Source organism: Rhodnius prolixus, unplaced genomic scaffold (assembly GCF_049639745.1).
Source record: "Rhodnius prolixus isolate KJV_2025 unplaced genomic scaffold, Rpr scaffold_10, whole genome shotgun sequence".
NCBI lineage: Eukaryota > Metazoa > Arthropoda > Insecta > Hemiptera > Reduviidae > Rhodnius > Rhodnius prolixus.
In genome coordinates, this window is record NW_027411615.1 from 10,737,660 (window position 1) to 10,765,552 (window position 27,893).

Here is a 27,893-nt window from a genome sequence, read left to right on the forward strand (position 1 = left end):
TTATTGTACAGGATCGAACATGTAGAAAAGAAGAAAAAATAGAGGCTGATAAAGAAGTGAAGTTTGAAGATACACTTTCTCCCCGAGCCTTTAGAACATTTTCTGTGAAGCTATTGAAAAATAGTTTGGAAGCTACTGAGATGAAGCTCTCGAAGATTTTTCTGATCGATCTTGACATATGCTCGCATAACTAATTTCCTAGGCAGAACGAGAGCTTAGCAAATGAAGATTAATGTTATATCACACCACTATGAAAGTGATGAGATGCAGTCATTCTTTAATTAATGAGGTTAGGATGATGGAATCTCGCTCCAACTCCTCGATGAATAGTTTAATACATTCGCTAACAACTCATAAAGTGAAGCTTCTGCAACTTGTACTTTGCACTGGGAATCAAAGAGGAAGACATAATGAATTACTTTGTTAGTAGGGGTCCTTACTCTTTCGTCCTTAAATGTAACTTTGGAGTTTTCGTTTCCAGATTAGAGAGAAATTAAGACAGACCTGCCACATTGAGTTAGCTCTAATTCAAAATTGACAGTAGTCCACAGTAACTCCATATTTAGAAATGTATTTAAGCTTGCCTGCTTATTTGTTCTATATCCACAAAATAAGAATTCATAAAAATGACAGCAGAAACAATCATAGACAAAACTTCGTACTAAGAAAGCTGGGCAATATGACCAATTCGGACGAAACTGATCAAAGACAATTGAAACAAAACCATTACAAACACAACTCAGTGTTTTAAACATATACGGTGTTCAATCAGCAAGTTCTTTATATAAATGAGAAATAAGTTGCAGGAAAATAAAGGTTTTTTTCTTTAATTTCTTCTTTAAATAACCGTGATTTATAATGTATTTTGAAACATTTAGGTACATAATTAATAATTTAAAGGCCTAATAATTTCGTAATATGATTTAATCAATGTTTCTAAATTTTCAAAATGTTTACATTCTGAATGCTATCAGATCAAAATCTCTCATGTGTATGGCCCCCTTAACGAAATTCATAGAAATTGTTGAATTTTGGTTAGAGATAATTTTTGTATCTACCTACGTTTAGAATAATAACGAAAATAAAATTATAAAGGAATACTGCGTTGCAAAATGTACAAGCAACGCAATACATTACCTGTGAACATTACTGAATGTTAGCTTTACTATTTACAGTTAGTAAAAAAGTAAATTAGGGAGCTTCAAAAAATGCTTTTCTGTAACTGTAAAAATTAAATAGTTATTGTTATTCAGCATTTATAGTGAAGTTAAATATGCATCTGCCTTGTGCAATAAATATTGCACTACATTGGAAAATTCAAATCAAAACCTAGCGTTTAAATAGTATTTTATAGTTTAAAGTGGAATTCATTGTTAAAAAGTTATTGTTAACACTGATTTTAGGCATATCAAGTTATTCCAATTAAGTTTCTTTTCCGGTTCTTCACATTTGCGCAAGGCAATGCGCAGCCGGTCCATTTCTCTTGTTTTGTAAGTGCTGCTAACACCATCATCGGTTGCGGATCACGTTGTAACTATTAAATTTCAAGACATTGAAGGTTGACATAATATAGTTGGTCAATTATTAATAACTATTCTCAGTAATTAAGTGACTTCTTGTGCTTTTTCCAGTTCAAAACATTTTAAGGTGAGTTTAATGTAGTTAATAGCTCAGGTGTTCCTTAATAGTCGTTCCTTCTCATCCTCTTCCAAATTTAAAGAAATACTTACATTTGAATTGACAAAGTCCATTGTTTTAGAAATTCATTTAATTAAATGGGTAATATAGTGTTAAGACAATTGTTTCTACGTTCCGGTTCATTATCGGCCATGCTTGTGATGATTCATTGTGCTCTCCTAACCTCTCACTTTTAGTGTGTACAAAGTGCAAGTGTTATATTTGTTTCTTTAAAACCTAGCTTGTATGCTATAGTTTTCTTTCTGCCAACAACGTAAACATTTTCAGTTCAGTATAACTTTTGTGCCTTATGTAGGTGTAAAATTTCCTTTCTAAATGATAAGTTGACTTAGTATGAATTATTTCCGTATTATTTATGCATTTAAATAAATATAAAATTTTGGAATTAGGAATTATTGACGTATCATTAGTTTTATTAACATAATATTTATACAAGTGAGATTTATTGCATCAAACGTATTTATAAAATTGATATATATATATTTTTTCTTTTACGTTTTATGTTTAGTTGTACATCACAAATTCAGTAATCCTTTGACTTTGTTCGAATCTTTTATTTGCATTATTCTATTCTGATTTCTGGGTTAATGAAGTAATATTTTTTTATCCATTTATTACACCGTTTCTAACCTCTTAGACTTCCTCACGTTGTTTGTAACATGAATTTTCAGTTTTAATGTAAATATTTATTGCAGGTCAATGCAGGAGTAATAACAAAATTAAATCCCTAGCCACACTGAGATCAGTAAAGTGAGAGCAATGGTAATGGATAGACCACTAAGCCCGCAGTGTGTAGGAAGGGAGTTCGTCCGACAATATTACACCCTCCTAAATGAAGCTCCAGAACACCTTCACAGGTATTTAGAAATCTTTTAGTTTTTGTCTACGGTTTTTAGACGTTAGGGCTAATTTTAGAGATTATGTTTTGGAAATATAATCATGGCTTTAATAATATATATATATATATATGTAGAAGTAATTTCTATTTTGGGCATAAATCTATTATGAATATTCAGGTACGGCTTGAACGCAAATTTATTATAATTAAACTTGGCTACACTTTTGGAAAAGGACTTGTATATTCTCTAAATGCATAAAGTAAAGAGAACGACTGATGGTTGTTATTGTTTTGGCTTTAGATGTTCCTTAAATATGTCGAAATTGGAGTAAAATTGTTGCATTAGATCACAACGAATTACATACATAAAAGGATAATCAGACCCCTTGCGTGCATCTTGTTGGTTATAGGCTACGCTTTATATTGTATTTTTAGCGTTGAGAGCTATATTTTTTTTAAAACAAAATTATTCATGTGCACTGAAATCAACATGTTAGAATAAAATGACTAAAAATATGTATAATTTTAACAGTAAAAATGAAGAGATTAGCTTAAAACCTTCTAATGGTTTTCTCATTCTGAATAGTTTGGCATTTCCAAAATAAATCTCGTTGCATTCAGGTAGAATTACCATTATTTCTTAGTTAGAATGATCACATTCGTGTTACATTCAGAGCTCTTTCAAAGCAACTTATGAATGAAAGCGTAGTTTTTCAATTTTGGTTTAATGTAACATTATGAAAATAAAAATATTTTAATATAAATTTAAATCCCGTTTGATTTTATTTTTAGTATGAGGAAAAGTAACGATCTCATCCAATTTTCAAAAAAAAAAAAAACAAAACAAATAGTTTAGACTGGAAACACGCAAAGGTTTCCCTGAGCATAAATAGTGGTGTTTAGTTTTAGTTTTTGAGTTAGTTGTAAGTGTTTGTAATTGTTAGTTAAAAAACGAAATCTGTAAAGGTGAAGAGGGAATGTCGGATCAAATCAAAGGTGTAAAAAAAATCAATTGCCCTATGTTGAAATTCACAAACTAAGAGTTTTTACAATTTTAATGTTTATGTGTGAAAAATTATAAACTTTTGATTAATAAATTTATTTTCAAATTGGGCAAAACAACTTATATAACTTTCAAACATTGTCCAGTTTCACAATTACCAAAAAACTATAATATTTGGTCTTACTAATCATCCGAATTGCGCAGTTAGAGAATTTTTAAGCCATACTGTCTAGGCATTGAATGAACTGAATGAACAGATTGGAAATAGCAGTACAAATTTTATTCCATTCTTTAATTTTAAAGTACCTTTTTTAAATTATCTTTTCTCGCTAATGAAATTTAAATGTAACTATATGTGTTCAATTGTATTCAAATCATGAGTGATCTGGTGCTTGAATAACTTTTTGACAATATTATAGAGCAGTATTCTATTATTTAAACGTTCTACTAGTTGTCCTAGTAAAATTTAGAATTGTTGGAGTTCAAAATTTTTCCGTATTTTGTATTAATTTGTCCAAAGTATCCCCATACCCTTGAAGATCCATTTTCCCTTCTATACTCTACACCAAAAGCTGAAAATTATCCCACATACTGATACCCGTATTTTTTTATATTGTAACAGCCATCTTTTGATTGTCTGTCGTATTCTGAACTTCTCTTTCTTGAAACGTTTGATCTTGTTAGATTTTAGTCTAGTTTATCAACCAGCCACTTTCCAAAAACTTTTTTTTTTTCTTTACAAAAAATACTTTTCTCAACTGTGTCAGTTCACTTCTTTGCTGACAAATGGTTCATGAATATACATTTTCTGAGTAGAGCGACGATATTTAGATTTACAATTTTGTAATACCTGAACTCAAATACATTTAAAGCAACCATACAACTGTAAACTAATCAATTTGTATTTTATAAATTCTATGTTAGTTTTTGAGAAGATTCTACTTCATTATTTTATTTGTTTATTGCTTTCAAGAACTAAAGATTCTTTAGTAGAAGTTAGGATATTATTACAATATAAAGGAAAAAATGGCAATAACAAAATTAATATTAGATCAAAATGCTCCTGCAAGTAATTATATAAAGTTTACACCAACATTGAAAATCGTTTAGGTACATAGTAAACGCTTACTTCTCAATCAAAACTTTAAAAATTAAAATAATTTGAACTAATCGGAAAGAAAAAATAGAATAATTCAAAATAGTAATTGTTGTTCATTCTTTTTGGAGACTGATTCATAGTTTCAATAAGATAAAAAAAAATAATGACCATTTCAGTCGAGTAAAATTTATTTTTAGTCCCTAGGTCGAAAGCTCGGAAAAATAAATTTTACTCGACTGAAATGGCAATTATTTTTTCATCCTATCAAAATAGTAAGTTGGTATAAATAAAAGTGAATCGAAGGAATTATCCGTTGCAATAAACGTTTTACTAATAACAAGGACAGCTTCCTATGCTTAAGGATTTCTGCTGCAAACTCAATTACATTTTCTGTTTGCAAAATCTTTTTAAACTTCAACATATTGCAAAATATTTTAGCATCTAGTCCTGAATGTATACATGTTTTGAATAATTCTTTTCTGACACCATTGAATGCGGGACGACATTTCACTAAACACTGTATTAGTGAGAGATCAAGTAAAAACTTCACTTTTCTCTCTACCATCAAAAATAAATTTTTCGTTATTTATAAAATATTCCATGACTAACAGCCTTAACACATTTTCGTAGCTTATAGCAATAAACATTTTAAATTGGATCATTCTATTGGCTTTGTATCCAATTGAATTATATTTTAAAATGTTTTTGAATTATGAAACCATTTGTTTGAAACTAGACGCCACGGGTAGCCTACAGTTGGTAAAATTACGTCCCGCAAAGCTAAGATATATTGTGGTACTGCGTTTGATGCTCGGGACTGGCTTTGGATTTTATTTAATGTACCCAAAGAAATTTATTGTAAATTATTTTTGCTACTCTCCTTCGACCATTCATGATCAATAGTTAAATAAATGTGTTTTCTTTTGAAACAGCTTACAGCGAAGTGAACAGTATTTCTTTCATTGATACTTATAGATTAATAACATATCAGATGTTAATTACTGATTGATAATTTCATTAAGTGTTTTTGAGTCTGCCAGTATGATTAAATCATCTCTTTAATATTACCAGACAGTCTTATTTCTCCCATTTTAACTGAAGTTACTTTTGTCAACTTAAAAAAAATAAGTGAATATCAATTGAACAAAAAAAAGGGGTTCACACTGAAGTACCTCTTCATTTTTTTTTTATTTTTTTTGGCGCGACAAAATCTGAGGTCACTTTTTTCAGTGCATTGCGGGAATTTCAGACAGCGTTCTTTTATTACAAATAACACTGTTCACCATCGAACTGTGAACTGCAAGACGCAGTAGGAAGAGAATATCTTAAGGCTAGCATCCGGATTCGAACCCAGAATCGCCGCATGGGAATCCAGTACGCTAAACCTGAGTTAATCCCTTTCCTCTCTTCAGTGTATTTAGTTAGCGGCAACTTCTTTCGTACTCTCATATATTAAACACATACACACATAGTGTGTATGTATATAATACGATTCCGAGGTTATTATCCACGGTAGCCGAGCGGTTAGAGGCGTGACCTGCGAAGCTAATATGTATTGTGGTACTGGGTTCGATTCCCGGTCTTATGCCTTGGATTTTATTTAATGGTTAATAAGAGAAATTTACATTAAAGTATGTTTGCTAGTCGCCTCCGTCCACGATACCTAATTGGTAGTTGGACGTTAAGCCCCGCCTGAAAAAATAGGCGATTACTTTACTTTTTTTTACAATACTTAGTGTGTATGTATGTGGGTGTAGGCAGTAATGGTTTATGTCCAACTGTTGATTTTTTCCTAAATTTTAGATCTTTCTGTGGCCCTCACTTATATTTTTGCCTATCAGGGAAGATTATTCTTTATATTAGCATGGAAACATTTATCCAAAGAAATCAATTTAAATTATTAGACTGCAGTATCCACTCCAATCACATAAGAAATATAACAAAAGAATAACAATGCATAAAACCTAAGGTGCCTTACTTTCGAACAATTATTTTTTTAATGCGCCAATTTAAATTCTGAATGAACTGATCCAGGATTGGATACTTATTATAAATAAACCAGGAGGATGATCTGGTAACTTAGTTGAAATCTTAGCCCTGCCAAAAAATTTCTGGCTCAGTTTTGCATTATTTCTTCCTAAATATGGTGCTTCAACGTTTATGGGCAAAGACAGAAGTTTCTCAGTTTACATCTCGGATATTCTTTCGTCATTATATCAGTCACTGACCTTATCCAGACAGTGAGAATCAAGCTTAAGGACTTTTTTTGGGCAGAGAAAAATCCCAAAAGTAAAAAACTGCCTATACGTCCAAGAATTTTATGGCAAACTGAACCTAACCATTCTTGTTGTAAAATGAGTGCTGAAAATTGGGGTTTACTTTTTCAGGTAATACTTGACGCTACCATTGTACGCTCGTATGCTATACTTTGGTCTAGAAAAATATTTTAGACATTTCGTACTTTTCTATTTGGCAACAGCTGACAGTAAATACAGAAAAATTAATTATGATGTCCCTTCGGTTACATACAAGATATTAGACTTGATGTAGGGATTTGTCCAATTTTGAAGTCATGTAAACTGCGTTTTAGAGAGCACATTATTTATTTGTTTTCATTTTCTAAATTGAGTTTCTTTGAACTAGATAATTTGATAAGTAATTCAGCTATTATAAGTCCCTTTTATATTATATTATATTAAATAATTCTCTTTCCTCTATTTGAGAAATCATTAAAAACCAGTGATTTGGATAAAAGTAACCTTTGACTTAGAAATTATTCCAAAATTTCTCATATTTTCACAAAAGTGGTTCAAGATTTGTTAAAACTAGTATTTATTCTAAAAAAAAAAATGTTACAATCAATAAAATGCAGAAAGAAATACTTAAGAAATTGATTAATTTAAGGAAAACATGCCCACAAAGTTGGAATCAGATAATTACTGTCTTTTTTATTGTATACTTAAATGTTTTTCTGATTTAAGTTGTTTACTCATATTTATTTTCCATTTGTTGTAGGTTTTATAACAACAATTCATCATTCATACATGGAGGTGTAGATTCTAACAATCGTGACATTGTGGCAGTTGTAGGGCAGAGACAGATTCATCAACGCATTCAACAACTTAACTTTCGCGATTGTCATGCAAAAATCACTCAAGTTGATTCTCAGGCTACTTTGGGAAATGGAGTTGTGGTGCAGGTGGGATGAACATTATTATTACTACAACTGCTGTGAATCAATAAATAAAAATTGTTTCACTATGGGTGCGTTCCACTAAGCGCTCTCAACGATCAAAATATACCTTCAGCCGTTCCACATGACGACCGCGGTCGCAGTGAAATAATGACGTCATTATTTCGCTCACGCGTAGCTCACAACGCTCCACCTTAAGAGCTGGGTCGAAGTTGGCGTTCAGAAATTTGGCGCAATTTTTAAAAGAAAATATGGCGACCAAAAAAATTATACCATGTAAAGGAAAGAAAAATTATCTCATGTAAATAATTGAATGTGTTTCCCGAAAGTTTAAAAAAATAATAAAATGAAAAATTACTTATCCCTTTAAATACTAAATCACTGAATAACGATCAATTACTCTTTGATAGCTAATAATACGTGGCCTAAGTTTTCGCTTTTCACCTTTGCGATTTTGTAAAATTGCATTCCACTCTTCATCGGAACTAGATGAAGAATTTTCTAAAGCATTATTACGTTGCGTTAATAAATATCCAATTGTTGCCACAAAAGACATTTTAATTTTATTTAAACGTAAATTTTATAAATCCTCTTTTAAAATGTAATATAAAAAATTTAATTATATTTATTTTTTTAATATAAGTCAACTTTACCAATAATTATAAAGTTTATTATAACTGCATAAAAACGGGGTTAAAATTAAAAAATAACCTCTTCAAGCTTCTAACTTATTTTCGAGGTCGCCATTTGTAATGTAATGAACGGTTGAAACGCTCCGTAGTCCATTCCACTTAAATTTTCGATTGTAACGTTCGCTAGCAAGTGGAACGGGCAAAACCGTGGTCGTGAGCGTGATCGTTGTGAACGCTTAGTGGAACGCACCCTATGAAGAACTAAAATTAAAGCTTGCCATTTCTTGAGTCCATTGTTAACTTCTCCAGCTTTAAGTTAAACACAAGTTATCATCCAAATATCTGTTTTTATCCGGATAAGAAGCTGTTTATTGTCCATGTCATCCTTACTATTGTAAGAGCATATTTGCTCTTTCTACTTTTGATGATGGTTGTTTCTAAGATGACTTTATTTATTTTCACGGTAATATAAATGTTGGAAATTAATGAAAAGGTGGTGAATCAAAAGCAAACTTCCTAACGAGCCTAATCCGCTCAGGATAATCGGTATTTTATTATTATTATTATTATTTATTTATTTTTATTTTTTGGCGCATCAACAGCTGAGATTATTAGCGCCCGGAGCTTTTTTCAGTGCACTGCCGGCCTCCGGACAGTGTTTCTCTCGTTACAGACAACACTGTCCAACACCGGACAGTGAGCTGTAAGAAGCTCCTAGAAAGAGAAAATCTAAGGGTCAGCTGCTGGATTCGAACCCGGGACCTCCGCGTGGGAGTCCAGTATGCTAATCCCTTCCCTATTATTATTATTAATTTGCTAAATCAGTAAAAATTTAACTCTTGATCCTCAAATGATCAATTTATTATTTGGGCAGGCATGCAGTTTGTTTTTTTAACATTTACAGTTAAAACTGATAGAAAAAGTTGTAATATCTGTCTACCCAAACAATCAATCAAACAGCTCCTAATTAAGTTTTCTAAATTTAGGTATCAGGTGAACTATCAAATGCTGGACAACCAATGAGGAGATTTTCTCAGACTTTTGTTTTGGCACCACAAAATCCTAAAAAATACTATGTACATAATGATATCTTCAGGTACCAGGTAAATAAGTATTACTAAGCTAGTCATTTTTTTTTTTTTCAATTTTTACTAAAAAGTTGAAATTTTTTAAAAATGATTACTATTTTATTGAACATTCTAGGATATGTTGACTGATGAAGATGTTGAAAGTGAACTAGCGAGGTCAGAAGCTGAGGAAGATCAAGAACCTGATGGCCCGGAAAATGAAATACATCAAGCTGAGGTATTGTTCTAATAAATGATTGGTGGTTCATATTTTGACATAATAATTGTGCCTTCTGATGTAAATGGACTAAAGAAATAATTATCCATATTAAATTCCTGTTGTTCTCAATATGGACCCCTCCTAAAGCGATTGTTACTTTTTAATCTGTAATGATTTAAACCATTGTAGTCATTTTGGAGCGATGGTAACTTATCATCATATACAATTTATGGAAGAATCCTGACTGAGTAGTGATAATACGGCATTATTTATTTATTTTTTTCTGCGACATTTTAATTTTGGGAAAATTTTGAAAGGTTGGATCGGTATATGGATACGAAAGTAGAACAGCTTCTTTTTTAAACAAAGCATTAAGTAGTAGAAAAGTAAACCTTCGTATTATGAAATCGAAAGACATCAGCAGCCACCTGAACCAAACAATATAAGGGTTTGATGTAGACCGTTCTTTAACCATTAACTTATCTTACATCTAGATTCTATTCAAATAGACCATAAACCTAAATAGAATAATAAAAAAAAACAATATCGCAAGCAACCCCTACAAAGTTTATAACCATAGTTTAAGTATATTGAGATATGTTGCTAGAATATGAGTTATTATAATGGGGATGTACTAGAAATGCTGCATAAGCTGCGTGAAGTGCATTATTTGATAAATTAAGGAATAATTGATCCTTTAAATGAAAGAAATTGAACATTTAAATATGTGACAGGAGGTTTCCAATTTTTTGGGGTAATTAAACGCAACTCTCCTAAAATTACCAAATAATTATTAAACCTTCTTGTTTGTAACAGATGTAAAATAATTTTTTAGCCATTTTGTGTATGCTTGAGAACATCTAAAGCTCTTAACATTTGATTTTTCCTAGAAAAATCACCCGGAAAACGACTTATTTCCCGTTATTAAGAAAAATACTAGCTTTACTGCCTTGGCAATATTTTCAGAAGAAAGGGGATGAAAAAAATACATAAAAATGATCTATTACGTGCTCTTCTTTCTCTTTGATAACAATTAAAAAATTAAAATATGATTAATAAATACCAGATTTTGAAATGGCCTATCTCCTTTAATTTTAAAGATATTGAATTGCGGTTTCCGGTTTCTTTCATTACTTCTTATACTCTTTAAAAATGTGTATATGAAAATGGGGGTGAACTGCGAACCCTTACTTTTGGACGCGCGTCTGCCTCGTACGCGATCAGGAATCTAAAAACAAGTGACATATTCTGAAACTAGAGATGACCGGCAACAAATTTTTCCTCTACTTTTTTTTGCTCAGATCAACCGTTTAAGCATGAAATGCATTTGAGCCGTCTTAAAATGAACACCCCGCATAGTAAAATCTAGCTGTCGGTCACTGTCCGTATGTTAAGAAAATGCTGCCCAGAATATACCCTAAGGGAAAGTAGTTACAAAGTCTCTAGCTATTTAGAATTGCTGTATGTATATAACTATCTTTTAATATAATTATTAAACATATTCTAGGGGCAAACAAATGTTGGATATTACACTGGAGTTACTCAAGTAGTAAATGGCACAGGAGAACCGAAGGTAGTAGCTGAAGAAGCTGTAGTAACATCGACAATACCTATTGTGCAGCCGCAGCAGCAGCAGCAACAACAACAACAACCGCCACAACAACCGCCTCCACAACAGCAACAGCAGCCACCTCAACAACCACCACAGCCAGCACCTCAACCGGTACCTCAAGTACCAGCTGAGCCCATACATGCTCAACAGTACACTACTCCAAACAATATCGATGTGGTTCCTCAGCCTCAAGTTGTTAGTTACCCTTTTTTTATTATTATTTTTTTGGGATGGTACTCCTCTATTTTTTTTTTTTTTTTTAATTTCGTTTTATTTCTTTTCTATAAACCACACTCGTGCACACTACTTAATATTTGCATGAATTATTTTATGATTGGTGCATGTTGTTTAGACACGCTTAAAAAAAAACAAAAACAACAAACGAACAAAAACAATGATTGCCATAAAGCCATTAAAGTTCTTCAAAATGTTTTTGAAATATCGGCACAAAGTATAGAATTATTCTTATTATTAATTAGTTACTGTTCATCGTTTTTGCTGACTGATTCAAGGGGAAGAAAGATTATTGGCAATTTAAATCCTAATCTTTTTTTTTTTGTTTTAGTGCTAAGCTTTCGATCTAGATACTAAGTCATCTTCGGGCTGTGTAAATTATTTTTCAGAAATGAGTACAATAATTAGTACGCTATTTTTTTTTTTTTTTTTTTTTTTTTTTTTAATGATTTAAGGCGCGTCAACATCTAAGGTTATTGGCGCCCGGAGCTTTTTTCAGTGCACTGCCGGCCTCCGGACAGTGTTCTCTCGTTACAGACAACACTGTCCATCACCGGACAGTGGGCTGTAAGAAGCTCCTAGGAAGAGAAAAATCTAAGGGTCAGCAGCTGGATTCGAACCCGGGACCTCCGCATGGGAGTCCAGTATGCTAACCTCATAGCTAATCCATTCCCTAATTAGTACGTTATTGAAAACAAGTTATTGAGATTATCGATTAGTTTTAATGAAAAAACTTTTTTTTCTGTGTGTTGTGAGGGAAATAGTTTGTCACTGTTATTCGTAGATCATAGTTGACATTCGTAGATTGTCAGAACCAAGACATTTGACAACTACGAGTTCGCAAGAAAACAAAAATCTGGATTCTTAGGCTCCTCATGGAAATCTCTTGCTACAGAAGAGTTGGAACTACGCACATTGATGCATTATTTTCTGCCTTTTTAAAAATAATTAACTGAATTACTTTATGAACTATGCACAAGTAAACAACATTTGAAATTAATATAAAGGAGAAATCTCAGATCGACTGTGACTGAATTTTTTTTTGTTTATTCAGGAAAGAGCCTGTTGCTATTGAAATGATTTTTGGTAGGTTTTTTAAAAATAGTAAACTCTTCAGTAATTCATTTTTAGTAATAAACTTTCAAAAAATAAACTAAACGCTGTTGACATATTTCTCAGTATTCTGAAAAACTTCTACAACCGAAGTCGTACCATCGTTGTAAACCTACAAACACTTAATAGACATTAATTTCCGCTGAATCGTAATAATTGTGCCAGTAAAAAAAATTAGAACTTCATCAAATTGCGGCGGATTAATTTAATTTAACTGGTTTTATCAAGAGTGGACACTGCAGACAAGTTTTGGTATTATTTTACGTAATATAATGGACATATTTTGCATATGTGATCCAATACTGTTGATCCATATTTATTCCTTGTGCTTTCATATCTGTTTGGAGAACCTTCCGCCTCTTTTGGGAATCAGTTTACAAAGCCCATTCTTAAGTGAATACTAAATATTGATGTATATCTTAATTTTCAACTGGTATTTTCCTATTTTTATTTTAAGATGTAATTTTATTCTTTTAATTTAAGTTATTCCTCTCTCATAAATCAGTCCTGACGAATTGGGTCTTCGAAGTTTGAATAAGAGAAGTATTTTAAAGAAATGCACGCTTTAAAATAAAAAACATGCTTTAATTTACTTTATGCTTTGAAATTAAAGCTGTCTGTTGTAAGAAAATGGAGTTATTATTAACTATAACTAAAAAGTTCAGACAGAATTTTTTGGTTAGTTACCAATTTTGTAATTAAAGATGTAATTCAGAGTTAGTATAAATATAAAATAACGATTTTTCTGTAAATCCTGGGAATTATAAAAATTAAATATGAGTAAAATTAATCTTGCTGGTATTTTTTTGGTTTTGTTTTTGTCATTGAGATAATTTGCAGTTTTTGCAGAATTTATTTTAAGCATAATATATTATGATCGACCATTTTTTTTTTTTTATAAATCTCTAAAAGCTTAGGTAAGGCATGTGAAAGTTAGTAAATTGGCACTTAATGTCGCTTTACTTTTATTTTGTGTCAAGTATGATTGCTTCTTCTACGTTTTAGCAATTTAAAAGAATGCAATTTTTGTTTTCTTTGAGAAAGCCCAATATAACATGGGCATTGATTTGATCTATTTTATATTTTTGATAATAATTCTAATCTGGATGGCCGCTGAAAGTTATTTATTTATTTTATTTTAAACATTAATCCTCACTCGTTGTGTTGGGTTTTCTTAAAATAAGAAAAGCACTAGTATATCAACGTGATCTCCATTTCCACTCTTCTTTCTTATTTAATGAGTAATACAATTAAAGTGTTAAATAGAGAATTTAATGATATGAAATGTTAATAATAAGCCAGAGTTCTGAGTGTAAAAAAAAGAAATGCATTTCTTGGTCCATTTATGACGTATTACACATTTTTCCCAGGAAGTAAGCTGCAGAGCTATTAGTCTCCTTATAATTTAATATAACTTATTTTTATTTGTAATCATAGAATTAATTTTAATGTAAAATATATTTTAGTTTTATTTTTTTTTTAATTATAATTGTTTCGAAATTAAGTAAAATTTGGAGGAAAGACAAATGAGAAATGATGCCAACTAAATTAGTGTTTAATTCTTTGGTTAGTACGGTTTCCGTTAAATATCGTTTAGCTTACTTAATTAGCTGTTCAAAATCTAGAAACCATGCTGTTTATTTTCTTATGATCTTTGAAATTTGGAGATAAACTCAAAATCGTCCCAAGCACTTTTTCACTGTTTCTGTAAGAGAATTTTTTTTATTAAACTATAATCGCGCTTATAATATTTCTACCAGCCTATAATTGCGCATATATACAGGGTGATCCATTTGAAACGCACCAGGAAAGTGAAAGGAAATTTTAGAAAATTCCTCCCCCCCCCCCAAAAAAAACGTTTCGATATCCCTAATATTAGTCGATATATTTAAGATCAAAGTTACAATTTTATCAGTGTTCCCTCTAATTTTTTGTAACCTGTGTGCACACTTTTTTTTAAGTTTAAGCACTTTTTCTAAGTGCAGTTTTTTTTCCAAAATAAACAAATTTTGTGCGGCAATTTAAAAAAGTGCATATAATAATAATAATAAAAAAAAAAAGACAATGCAATAATAGTGTGAATATGAATATTCAGTCAAATGTTCCTACTTAAACGCATTGACTCGATCTTACAGCATACCACTTGTACTACAAACAATACAACGGAACACAATGAAAAAGCTACCATATAAAATCAAGTCAAATCATTAGATCGTGAAGACAGAATTTAGCTGATTACTGTGGTTTCCCTTTTCCATTCAAATGGAAAATAAGAAAATTTAAATACAATGTAATAACGTTGTCTGCTTCTAATTTTTTAAATGTAACACATTCGTCAAAACAAACAGACAAGAACGGCAATTCACAATTACTTATTATTGAACAATTTAAGAATTAAGGATTACATTTTTTATGAATGGCATTTATTTTATAACTTCTCTCCCCAGCCTTTTGGTTTTAACCGTTCTGCATAAACTTAACTTAAATTTACATTGTTTCCGTCATTCATATATGATTTTACTCTCATCAGCATATCCTGATCCTGCAATCGATTTCTTTGTTTCGTTTTAATCACAAAAAATTTTTGTGCGCGCAAATATTTTTCATGTGCGCTCTGTTTAAAATTTATGTGCGCGCGCACAAGCGCACAGCTTAGAGGGAACACTGCTCATGATCGGTTTTCAGTATTAATTTTCCATCACAAATACACGTTTTGGGTAGTCCTCTGACTGCAAAAAATGTTATTCGTGACGCAAAAAACAAAAATAATAATAATTGAAGATTGTAAAGAATGTAGTAAGAACGTTTTGGTTGTGGGTGAATCAGGATAAATTTGTTTTAACATCAAATAAAAGCAACCATCTCATCAGTTTAATGTACTCCCCCGTACACCAGACTTCTTGAGCTATGATTTGGGTAAGAATAACTTGCCACGGATGGGCGGGTGTTGGTTTAGTGGTCAAGAGCGGGTGCTGTCATTCATAATACTTTATACATCATAATTCTTTTTTAAATAAAATGTAGTCATAGGCAGGATTCGAACTGAGGATCTCCCATTTACAAAGCCACGCTCTTGACCACTAAAACCAACACCCTGGCACCGTAATGTTAGGTCAAGAAATTTTACATATGGGGTACGTTAAAATGATGTGATGGTTGCTTTTATTTGATGATAAAAGAAATTTATCCTGATTCATCCACAACCAAAAGATTACACTACATTCTTTAAAATCTTCTATTACTATTTTTGTTTTTTGCGTCAAAAATAACATTTTTTTTCCAGTAAGAGAACCTCCCAAAACGTATGTTTCTGGTGGAAAATTAATATTGAAAACCGTTCACGAATAGATAAAATTGTAACTTTGATCTTAAATATCTCGACTAAAATTAGGGATTTATTAGGTTTTTTTCACGGGTTTTTTATGTAGTTTTCATAATCATTGTCAAAATCTGTGGTCCTTATGTAACCCCGATCAGGTTTATGCCAGTAACTCCGCAAAAATGAAGATACAACATCAGAGGTGGAAAATTTGAAAACTAGATAAAAAAAAAAAACATATAGTTTACATCGTGGGTTTTTTTCGGAATTCCGCTTTCCTAAAAAGTTATTGGCGATTGGTGCGGTTTAAATGGATCACCCTGTATATATGTTTGCATGAGTTTAGGTCTGGTATTTTCTTCAAATTTAAGTCCACCCATCAGTTGTCACTTACAATGATTACTTTTATCGCCTTTATTGATTTATGTTATTTTGTTTAAATAGGGGAAACTGCTATTACCGATGCCCTGAATAGAATCGTAGAAGGCATTATACTATGCTTTTTGGTAGGACTACTAGAGTTAATAAATTTTGAATTTTCTTCTGAAGGTGGACTTACGGATTTATTCAGTACTACTCAAACGCAAATAATTGCATGAGTTTTGACTTACCGCTTTTACAGCATATACGATAATGTTCGTATGTGACAAAGAGATCGCGCATTCAGTTAAATTTCAATAATCTGTAATCATGTCAATTAACTTTGTCTTCATTCAGTTGTGTGTGATCGGATCTTTTTAATTTTTACTGGTAAAGATGTCAGTCAAAAAATTTGATAACTTATAGAATATAGAATAAATTTTTTTGCATCATTTTCTAGACTTGTAGAAAAATTGGAAAACCTTTTCTTAAGTTGGCTTCAAAATAATGAAAATGATAACCGAGTATGCAACATTATTTTATTAATTTAATTATGATACAAATAATCTAGTTTCAAAACGTACGGATTTGTGAAAACGTGTACCTTATTTGCTCGTGAAAGCAATAATTTTTTTTAAAGGAAAAGGTGTGGTTTATTTACTTTGTTTTCAAAAAATCACCCAGATTTTTGGTTACAAAACGAAACAAACAAAAAATGTTACTTAAGCACATTGAATTTTTGTATCTGCTTTTGCTTTACTCGATAGTTGTACTTTCATAGTGATCTAGTTGGAAGTTAAGAAAAAAAAGATAAGAATGTACAGCGGCTCATCCTGAATATATCAATCAGCTCAATAAAACCATGTTATATAGCGCTTTAAAACAGTAATAACTCTGTATATTCTTGTAATCTGCCTTCCCTTGATTTGAGATGTCTCTTATTCATAGCCACCCCAGGAAGCTGCGCAACCTGTCACCCAAAATGCATCTTACGTTGTTGTTGAAATGAAACCAAATCCATTGGATCAAGAGCCAGCCCAACCGTATCATAATCAAGTACCACCGCAGCAATCAACGCAACCGCAGACACCACAACCAACACATATTGGTATGTCCGTTCGACGCCACAGCATTTTTAGATAATTCTCCTGTTTTTTGCAAACAGAAACAAAAAAAAAAAAACAATATTAAATTTCCAACTAAAAATCATCCTTCACGGTTAAATTTTAGAATCCGTGAATGAGCCGAAGACTTATGCTACTCTTGTAAAGTCAGGAACGCAAGTGGGTGGAACAGTGTATTATAATAGTTCGCCAGCTACTCAACAAGTTCAGCCTCCACAACCCCCTATGTCGCCAGTGAGTATTTTACCTTAGTGTGCTGAGCTTTTTAAATTTAGTCTTTTGGTTTGGTTTTTAATAACTTCCATGATAAAGAGAATAATTCCTACACTAATCAAACATTATTTTCAAATTAATTTTAATGAAAGAAATACTGATGTCATACATGGTTTAAAGCAATGAAACAAAAAATGTTTGCCTTATGCTTGAGTGATTTGTCTCAGGTAGCCTTTTAGTTCACTTATTAAATATTTTTTATTATGACGTGAAAAAAAAACTTCATTTCCATATATTGCAGTTACATAACAGAAAATGCGAGGCATGTCCAGAAAGTAAGTGTACTGAAGCTCTCATGGCCGGAGGGATTTTTTTTTTCGACATGTTGGCTACACTGTCGTGTAGCTTGATTCCTCCCCACCGCAACGAGACCGGTTCGAGATCAGTACGTTGAGAACTGTGGACGCGACAATAGGTTTCTTTAAAAATGTCAATCCAATCTCCCGCCAAGTGCGAAATACGCGGTGTCATCTGTTATCTTGTTTGGAAGGGAAAAACTCCGGTTGAGGTTTATAATGAGGTAAAAACTGCATATGGTGATAGAGCTATAAATCGTACGAGTGTGTTCAAGTGGTGTCAAGCGAGTTTAAAAACGGTCTGTGCATGATGATCAGAGGAGCGGAAGACCTTCAATTGTGACTGACGAAATTGTGGAAAAAAATCGAAAATGCGCTCTGTGATAATCGCAGATTGACTGTGGATGAACTTTCTGCGATGTTTCCGCAAATCTCCAGATCTCTGCTACACGAAACCATCACAGAAACTCTCGGATATCGGAAATGGAGGCGACACCATTTGAACACACGTACGATTCATAGCTTTATTACCATTATGCAGTTTTTACCTCATTATAAACCTCAACAGGAGTTTTTCCCTTCCAAACGAGATAACGGATGACGCCGCGTATTTCGCACTTGGCGGGAGATTGGATTAACATTTTTAAAGAAACCTATTGTCGGCGTCGACAGTTCTCAACGTATTGACCTCGAACCGGTCTCGTTGCGAAGGGGAGGAATCAGGCTACACGGCAGTGTAGCCAACATGTAAAAAAAATCCCTCCGGCCGTGAGAGCCTCAGTACACTTACTTTCTGGACATGCCTCTTATATAAGGGACTGAAAATGTATTTATGTATTTATAAGTTCATCCCTATAGAAATAGGTCTAAAAATTTTGTTTTTCTTTGCATCTTCTCTGTTAATAACTTCAGAATCAGGTGCTTTCATGTATTTTTGGTCAGCTCTTATATAATATAATTGAATGTCGGTTTTCTACTTAGCTACGTAGTAAAAGAACTAAGATTCACTCAGTAGGCCTCATTCAGCTTAGAGACTATTGTTCCAATGTTAGCTCTCTAAATTATATAGGACTTCTGAAAAAATGATGTTAACACCGTTAACTCAACAGATAAGAACATCTTTCATTCTTAAATTTTCTCTGATAACTTTATTTGGGAAGTTAGGAGGTTTTTAGAATAGACACAATTCACTAGGTTACTCCATCCAACCAGTGCAATGGAGTCGTGGAGAAGTGATGTACTCCTCATGACATTTTTTGGTTAAGTGTAGTTAATATTGCAATTTAAACTTCTTTTCAAAAGAATATAAAAGATGGAACTGCCATTAGGAACAAAAATACTAACTTCTTTCAAACTAATTATTGGTTAAAGATAAGGGTCCCTGAAAATGACAGATTTAACACAAATAACACACATTGAATGAAAATAGATTTATTTGTACTCTTAACCTAAATAAAAAGTGAAGCAAAGAAAAACAAAAATAAGATTTTGTTTGTGTCTTGCTGAATTAAACACATTTAAATCATATAGAGGTTTTTTTTTTTTTTTTTGATGTACTAAAACTGCTTTGCAGAGTGATTATCATTTTTAAGAGGGGGGAATTAAAAAATATGAGTCTAACCTTTGTGAATGCATTTGAGCAATACACTAATAAATTTGTTTTCATTATCGTCTTAAATGTTATAAATTTCATCATTAAATTCCTTGTGATAATCCGAACAACAATTTTGTTGTTTGAAAGTGTATTCCAGTAAGTGCCATCTACCAAGTTATTTAGTGAATATTTCTGGATAATAGAGAGAGAAAGATTACGTTTGGTAAACAAAAATGAAAACTTTTTTTTTAATTTGTCAAATATTTTTCTCTTCTATTGAAACATAAATATTACAAAAATATGAACAACATAATATAAAAAGAAGTTAGTTAGATTTCAATAAGTTTCTAATCTCTGAATTTCATCGAATGTTTAAAAATTGTGATTCTAGTTTTCATATTTTTCATTTTTTTTTTTGGTGATTAATTTTACAAATTTTTAATTGAACAATTTTACGTATTTAAAATAACTGTAATCTCTGGTTTTTTTTCCCCCCAAATATCTGCCAACTTAACAAAAAAGATAGTTAAAGGAGAAAAGCTCTAAATGTGATTTAACTTTATTTAAAACTTTTATGTTTATTTTCACGAAGAGCGACGAAGAGTATTAAAAAAAAAATACATATTTTTCCTTCTTTAGATTATATTATTTGAATAACATTTTGCTTTGAAAACACTTTTAAGGCATTTAAAACACCTGTGAACACTGCTTACCTTTATTTATTCTCGTTTTAAAATTAACACCAGTAGTTATATTAGTTCAAGTTGTAATTATTTGAACCTTACAATTTTTTTTTTTCAAGTTATAATCAAAAATAATTTTGGTTTTCTCTTATGCATCTATTACGCTCAACTAAAGCTTGGGAGAAGGTTTTTTCATTGTTATTATTGTTATTAATACTAATTTACTTCTGAAAACAAATATTAAATATTTAATAATTTTTTAATACCCAATATTATTACATTTATTTGCAATAATAATTTTGATTAATGCAATAAAATTTAATAACAACTTCATTTTTTTTTTAGCCACCGGTTAAAACTGAAAAACTTACTGGCGTGATTAAGACGAACAGTCAAGCTCCAAAACCGCAGAGATCAGATCAACAACGTAACAATTTTGCTCCAATAAATCGACCACAGAACAGTGATGATAATGGTACGACTTGCCTATTTAATTATTTAAAAAAAAAATAATAATAATTGTAAGTAATTGATTTACTGGCATACACTGCGTTTTAAGACCTTTTTATTAAGGTTAAATCAAACACTTCTTTTAAACAATCAAATTTGTCCTTAAAAAAGTATTCTTGGAACACTCGACGACTTTTTTTTTGGTAACCCATGAAATTTAAGCGATCTAGGCACATTTAATGTCTAATGGCTAGTAAAGGAAAGAAAAATTATCTTTTACCTAGACAACCATGGTTTAAGGGAACTGTCACTAATAAATGGGCTGTTACGACATTAAGCAGGTTGAGAGCGAACCACGCGGTGTGCAGATCGTATCTACACAGGATCAACAAAAGGTCCTCTTTCCTCTTTGCGTCGATTGCAATGAGGAGGAGGATTTTAAACATCTAGTAAAAAGTAGTAAAAAGGAAACGAATGTTTGACGACTTATACAGGTATTTAGATGCACCATTTCGCTATGAAGACATAATATTCTCCACCAACATCTATGTGCTTAAATCTGTAGCAGAGCTAGCAAAGAAATATGAGTGTATTTAAAAGTTATAGAATGAATGCGAGGAAGTGATTAGAGAAGGATTACGTGATTTTAATTTCGGTTTAGCTATAAGGATGGCAGGAATATAGAGTACTGATCCATCCATTAGTTGTAAGTTTGTATGTAAATAGTTTTATATGAGTGAAGCGAATGTATTTGTAAGTAAGAATGGAGAGTGAGTGATATTCTAGTGATAAGCACCTAGGCGATGCTGGCTGTATGGCGAAAGCCAATGCAAAAAAAAAGTATCTTACTTATTCAAGTTTCATTAAATCAAGAAAATTAGCTGGCTTGAATATAGAAAAGCTACCTGCTGAGAGGATGGTCAAGAGAGATATTTTCCCGAAATAGAAAAAGAGGACGCTATAGACTTAGAGAAAGAAGATATTTTTCTAAAATCTGAGTGTTGAGAGTCTAAAGGTTCAAGAGATATTACTTGGAGAGGAATTATCAGGGAGACCCAAGTCCTCCTTGTACAGTAGAGTGTATAGATACGATGTTTTATTTACAAAGTTACAAAATACAAATTAAAAAATCATATGAACTACAGACAATGGACTTCTGTCGGTCTGCCAACAGTAGAGTGGATAATTTATCCTCACGAATATCCAGCAGAGGAAAGTTCTACTCTAGATTAAACTGATTTATATGATACTCTCATTAAACTGAGAAACCATATGAAAATCTGAAACCGGTTAGAATGAACAAAAATAAGCGTCCAGTGATGAAATAAAATCTTAGTTCAACATTGTTCTAATCTAATCACTTGTACATTAATGTTTAGGTAATTATGGAAGTGGAAATGACGGTGACAGAAGGAGAAACACACAATACTCGGACAGCCATCAACTATTCATAGGAAATCTTCCACATAATGCTACAGAAATGGATCTGAGAGTGAGTAGTATACAAGTGTAATGAAAGTTTCAGTTGAATTCTAATTGAATTTGGTAACTATATAATATAAATTTCGTTTCCCTTAAGGATTTGTTTGGAAAGTTTGGCACAATAGTTGATTTGAGAATATTGAGCAAACCTGGAAGCAAAGGTCCTGGTGGCTTACGAGTACCGAATTATGGATTTATTATTTTTGAAGATGTCAGTTCTGTGCAATCAACTCTTAATGCAAAAGTAAGTACTAATATTTTTTTGAAATCTGAGAATATGAAATATTCTTGTGTTGGTATCACGCCGTTGAGTTCCAATGGCTAAATTGAAATCGAACTGGTTTTTAATCTCTGTGTCGTTAAGATTTTTAAATAATACATTAATGATTTTATAGATCAGCGTATTCATGTATCTAAATATTAATTAAAACTGTCCAGTAGGGCAGTTGTAAAGGGTTGATCGTTAAAAACTGCAAAAAAAAAGCGTAACGTTGAAAAACACCCAACTTTGACAATTTTTTTTCTCTTTTTGTATAAAAGATAAAATTCCCAAATTTTCTTTAAAATATAGGGCAAACCCTCCTTTATAACTGTAATTTTAACACCTCTTAAAAGGAAGTACTGAAATCGGAGTTTAATTTTGCTATCTAAGTACAAATACCTTCCTATTTTATTCAAAACGCTTTCTCAAAAAAATTGTTATTGAGGATGGTTTGGGGACCGCAACTATGGTGTAATCATTCTTTAAAAAGATCTCTCCAGTGGTAGTTAGGGTTCCGACTTAACACCTTAACAGGTTATAATGATGAGGAATTGCTTATTCCAAATTTTAAAAAAAATTATAAAGCAGATACGTAACTTTGCAAAATAGACAAAAAGAAAAATCTATCCAAAAGGTACAAAAATCTCCTTAACAAAAACTTACAGTTTAAAAAGTTAAGTATAAGGGTTGATTAAACGCCAAAAGGTACACAAATCAGCAAGTACCCAACATTTCAGTAATACTTCATTGATATTATTTAAGTAAATTTACCGCATTAATTTTCATTACTATTTTTAAAGAATTTATTAGATGTCACAGACCCTTATGCTGGCCAGTTCATTCATAATATTTTATTTCTTATAATTATGATAAAATATTATATCTTCGTTATTAAATAGGTACTTTATTTTAACTCTATTCCAAATTATTCTTCTGATATGCCCTTTATTCTGGGTAGTCGCGTATACATGCTATGTTAAAGTAGAAAAAGAGAACCTACCGGTCAGTTTTAATTTCTAAACTGTAAGTTTTTGTTAAGGAGATCTTATTATTAAACAGTTAGTTGGTTCATATCGAGGAGGCTTGCTGGGACGCCATCTATCTAAATAACTAAAGTTTTTAAAGTGTGCGTTTTGTACCGAATGCTGTTTTTTTACATAGAGTAAAGTCTTAAATGACTTAGTGTTAAAAGTCATCTTGTTTCAAACATTTTACTTGTTAGTTTTAAAACTAAAGATCTTAGGGTACATAATCATTTAAAAATGCCTTGATAAAAAATCAAGATCTAATCAGGCCCCTTAGATATTTGGATGATTTAAATGAAATAGTAAAACTTAATTTATAGTACATAATATTCTGATTTTTCAAATGGATGAGAAAAATACATTAGATTATATTAGGTTGAATGTTATTCTATAAATATAGCCAGGACACCAGATGGATCCTTCAAAAAAAAAAAAAAAAAAAAAATCAAAGTGTATTTTCATGCTCTAGAAAGATTGAACTAAATTTCTGTAATAGTTTTGACGAATCCCCGCTAGATAGCATATTTATGCACTTTTCTTAATAAAATGCCAGTTTTTTCTTCTATTCATTTTTTATTTTTAGTACTATTGCAAAATAAGATTTCAATTTATCAAATAATTTTTGCATTAAAACTATTAAAGGAGACTAAATAAGGTGATGGGTGTTTTCAGCCTATACATTTCCCGGATGAATACGGTGTCAAGTTAAATGTTGAAGAGAAGAAAGCACGAAGAGGCGGTGAAGGTGGAGGTGGTGGAGGGCCAAGAGGAGGCGGCGGCTCCAGAGGCGGTGGGCCCGGGGGTATGATGAGAGGCGGTCCAGGAGGCATGGGAGGAGGCCCGCCACGAGGAACTGGATCTGGTACACGCGGAGGTATTCGCTTCAATCCTAACAACAGAGGGCGTTAAACTCTATTAACGTATTCACTTATTATATTTTTTAAAAAAACAAACAAAAAGAAGAAAATAATAATTAATAATAAATACACAAAGTAGAGTGACCTCACCAATCACTTATACTTAAAAAAAAAATGAAAACTAAAAATTGTTCCAGTTAAAAATGAAAAGATAAAAATTGACTAAATTGTCATGTCTATCACTCACCAATTAACAAAAACCCGGTGATTTATAATATAAAGGTGAATCCGAACTGAATTTTTCCATTGTATATTGTTAAAAAATTAGACAGTGATTTGTTATGTAGAATATAAAGATAAAAAATAAAATAAAGCAGCCTTGTTTTGTACAGATTATTAAGAAGTAAATAAAAGAAAAAAATGCATTGAGAGAAGGCATTTTTAGAAGATTATTAGTTTGAATATATCGTTGACCTTCTTCAGTGACAGAAACACGTCACGTCAACAAAATCGAAACTAAGTCAAAAAAAAAAAAAAGAAATAAAGTAATAACGAAAAACGAATTGTCAAACAGCAGGTTCATATTAACTGTTCTATATGGAATTCTACAAGCAAAACAAAAATATCTACCTCCTTCCTACTCCTGTTATTTTGATTTTTTATAAATACTTTTGTTGTTATAATTTATTTTTTTTCCCCGTAATTTTTCTATTTTCTATTAACTAGAATTCTTTTTAGAACAAATTCAAATCAAGTACTCATATTTCTCTCTCTTCATATGAGAGCAAGTGTAACCTTCCTTGTGTTATGAACTTATTTATATAACATACAAAATATTTCGCTTTCTTTTATTTTAAATACGAATAACAGAGTTTTAATTCTCTTAAAGGTGTCAAATTTTAGTTACCAGGGTAACATTGTTTTTTCCTGTCTCTTCTATTGCTTCTCTTTAGATTGTAGGGTTTATAACAATTTTTTTTTTTGTGTTTAATTATATTCGCGTATGTACAATCTCTTCTTATATTTTGTAAGATTATTGTCAGACATTTTTTTATTTTTAATCGTAAAAGTTAAGTATTTCTCAAGAAATGTCACAATGCGTTATTATTATTATTTTTTTTTTAAGTAATAGCTGTTCTTGTTTCTGTTAAAACAATAAGGCAGTTGTTATTTTTATTCTTTATCAATGCAAATAATATTTTCCTTTAATTAATAAACGATTAAATTGAAGAAAATAAATATATATATATTGAACTCATACGTATTGAGCAAATTGTTTAACAAGCTTCGGCAATAAGAATATAAATGTAGAAACACTAAAAAATAAAAATATTTAGAATGGATGTAAGGAATGAGTTCGGCTGTGATGTATATTATTTAAATAATTTTTTTTTCTTTTGTGTGTTTTCTTTTGCGCGTTTGTACTTTTTTCAAAAAAATGTTTGGAATTTTGTTCAGAAATTTGCGAAGCTTGTTAAAAAATTTAAAAAGTTTGTACTCGCTCACATTCGATTAAAAACAAGAAATAGCGTAACTTATTAAAATATTAAGAAAAAAGCTTAATGTTAACTGTTATCTTTTATCAATGTAAGTAGACTGCGTGGATACATTGTGCCATTTTCTTCTAATTCTTCTTTTTAAATTGTTTTGTTTATTCCTTTTTCCCCTCCATCTTTTCTTATTATTTAGAGATAGTTATTTAAATAAATCTTTATCTTCCCAAGCCTCTTTCCAAGGCAGTCTTTTTTTTTTTATTCTAATGAGGTAGACAAGTTTAAAAATCAATAAATAACTTTTTCATTGTCATAATTTTTGTCTGATTGGATTTCTTATATAAAGGACATTTTATATTAAAGAAATTTCATTGTACATTAAAGTGAATTAATTGAATAACTTTTAAGTTCATAATTTTATTCTTTTGTAACTTCTTATTTTTTATTTAACAAAAAAATTTGTCAAGAGGATATTAAAAAAAAAAAATGCTATAGGTAAATAGTTTTTTGTTTATCTTATTTTTTATGATTTTGTTTTTCTCTTTGTTTCTGATTAGAAAAAAAACTTTGTATACAAATTGTGCAGAATATGAACCTTGCTCACATTAAATGGAAATAAATAAATCTGATCTCTTGATAGAGCGTATTTAAATACATATTTTTTTGTATATAAATAAGTATGCATTAAAACAACCACCACCCTTCTTGGCCTAAATAATATCTTCCGTATTTAAAATAAAAATTTCATTATTTTTAATTGCTTGTTTAAACTTATTTTTTGTTTAATTTTATTCTCAAATAATTTAAAATTGTATTAAACAAAGACTGTTTGATACAAATAATTTAGTTAGGCTATTTATTACTTTTAGGTTTTATTAGTAAGATGATTATTCTGGATTGCACGACCTTTGCTCAAGATTTTCTTGAATCTTCTAAGTGTTTAGAAGAAAGAGTATTTAGAAAAAGTAAGAAAAGACAAAAGTGAATTAAGTTAAATAAATATACTATTCTGTTCAAGCGATTTTCTTCAAACCTGAAATTATTTTGGAGCAAAATAATATATTCAAAATTTATTTAAAATTGCCAAAAAAAATAAGTTTCTCCGATCACTCAAAATAACTTTCATATGAAATCAATCTCTCATTCCACGCAATGTAGCATTCCATAGTATTTTACACCGTGAGAGTCTCAAATCACGACTTTCTGGTGAATCTAGATATTCATGTGCTATAATATACCATGCCTGACTTGGGGGATTTTAAGGGTCTAAAAGTCCCTGGAATAACATTAATTTTCCAGTAATGTTTTAAATATTATTCACTGAAAGGTAACTATATTCATTATATTTAGCATATTCCAGCTCTAAGACAAGATTAGAAGTGCTAATCTTCTCATCAGTATAAAAACAAATTTTTCTGTTGTTTACGATACCATTCACTAACCTAAAAATTAGTCGAAAAGATTAGTTAGATATGTTTCCATTAGCAAGTGAACAGTCAGCATATGCCACAGCTTCTAGTTGAAACACCCTTTAAATCATCTTACGTTTCATTAGACTTAAGTAAGAGGCTGTCCAAAGATTTCTGAGTAAAGTTTGAAGGCACGAGTTCTTCTTACTCTGGTGGAATATTTGTAAACTCCTTTGCAGTGTACTAAAAACTTCTTAAGATAGATTCTGCGAGTCTCTGTATTATGTAGTTGGATCCATATTTACAACGTAATTGCAACCAATTAACCGTAGAAAGAATCTCTCTTTAGTCCATTTTTTCTAACGAAAAAGTTAAAACTGGCATAAAAAACTTCAAATATTCTGAAATTAACAATTGGGCCAGAAGTTTTGACCAGAATCATTTAAAAATGCCTTGATAAAAAATCAAGATCTAATCAGGCCCCTTAGATATTTGGATGATTTAAATGAAATAGTAAAACTTAATTTATAGTAAATAATATTCTGATTTTTCAAATG

The 27,893-nt window shown here is 31.0% G+C and overlaps 1 protein-coding gene across 4 annotated transcripts; it reads left to right on the top strand.

The window, feature by feature from the left end:
- The first annotated feature begins 1,410 nt into the window (after positions 1-1,410).
- rin (ras GTPase-activating protein-binding protein 2) lies at positions 1,411-26,583 on the top strand. Of its 4 annotated transcripts, none has more exons than XM_074133384.1 (12): positions 1,411-1,647; positions 2,394-2,555; positions 7,654-7,837; positions 9,450-9,566; positions 9,667-9,768; positions 11,258-11,557; positions 17,337-17,496; positions 17,619-17,746; positions 20,704-20,833; positions 22,188-22,300; positions 22,388-22,534; positions 24,250-26,583. In XM_074133384.1, exons 2-12 carry the CDS (start codon positions 2,458-2,460, stop codon positions 24,484-24,486), a joined length of 1,716 nt encoding a protein of 571 aa, XP_073989485.1. In that variant the 5' UTR covers positions 1,411-1,647; positions 2,394-2,457; the 3' UTR covers positions 24,487-26,583. The 4 variants fall into 4 exon arrangements, with proteins under 4 accessions (XP_073989485.1, XP_073989488.1, XP_073989486.1 ...); XM_074133385.1 differs by lacking the exon at positions 1,411-1,647 and adding an exon at positions 1,848-1,989; XM_074133386.1 differs by lacking the exon at positions 1,411-1,647 and adding an exon at positions 1,887-1,964.
- Positions 26,584-27,893: the final 1,310 nt, after the last annotated feature.

Coding starts and splice junctions, on each gene's coding strand:
- rin (XM_074133384.1), top strand. CDS start 2,458: ATGGTAATGGATAGACCACTAAGCCCGCAGTGTGTAGGAAGGGAGTTC. Junction 11,558..17,336: donor TGGTTCCTCAGCCTCAAGTT/GTTAGTTACCCT, acceptor TCTTATTCATAG/CCACCCCAGGAAGCTGCGCA. Junction 22,301..22,387: donor CTACAGAAATGGATCTGAGA/GTGAGTAGTATA, acceptor GTTTCCCTTAAG/GATTTGTTTGGAAAGTTTGG.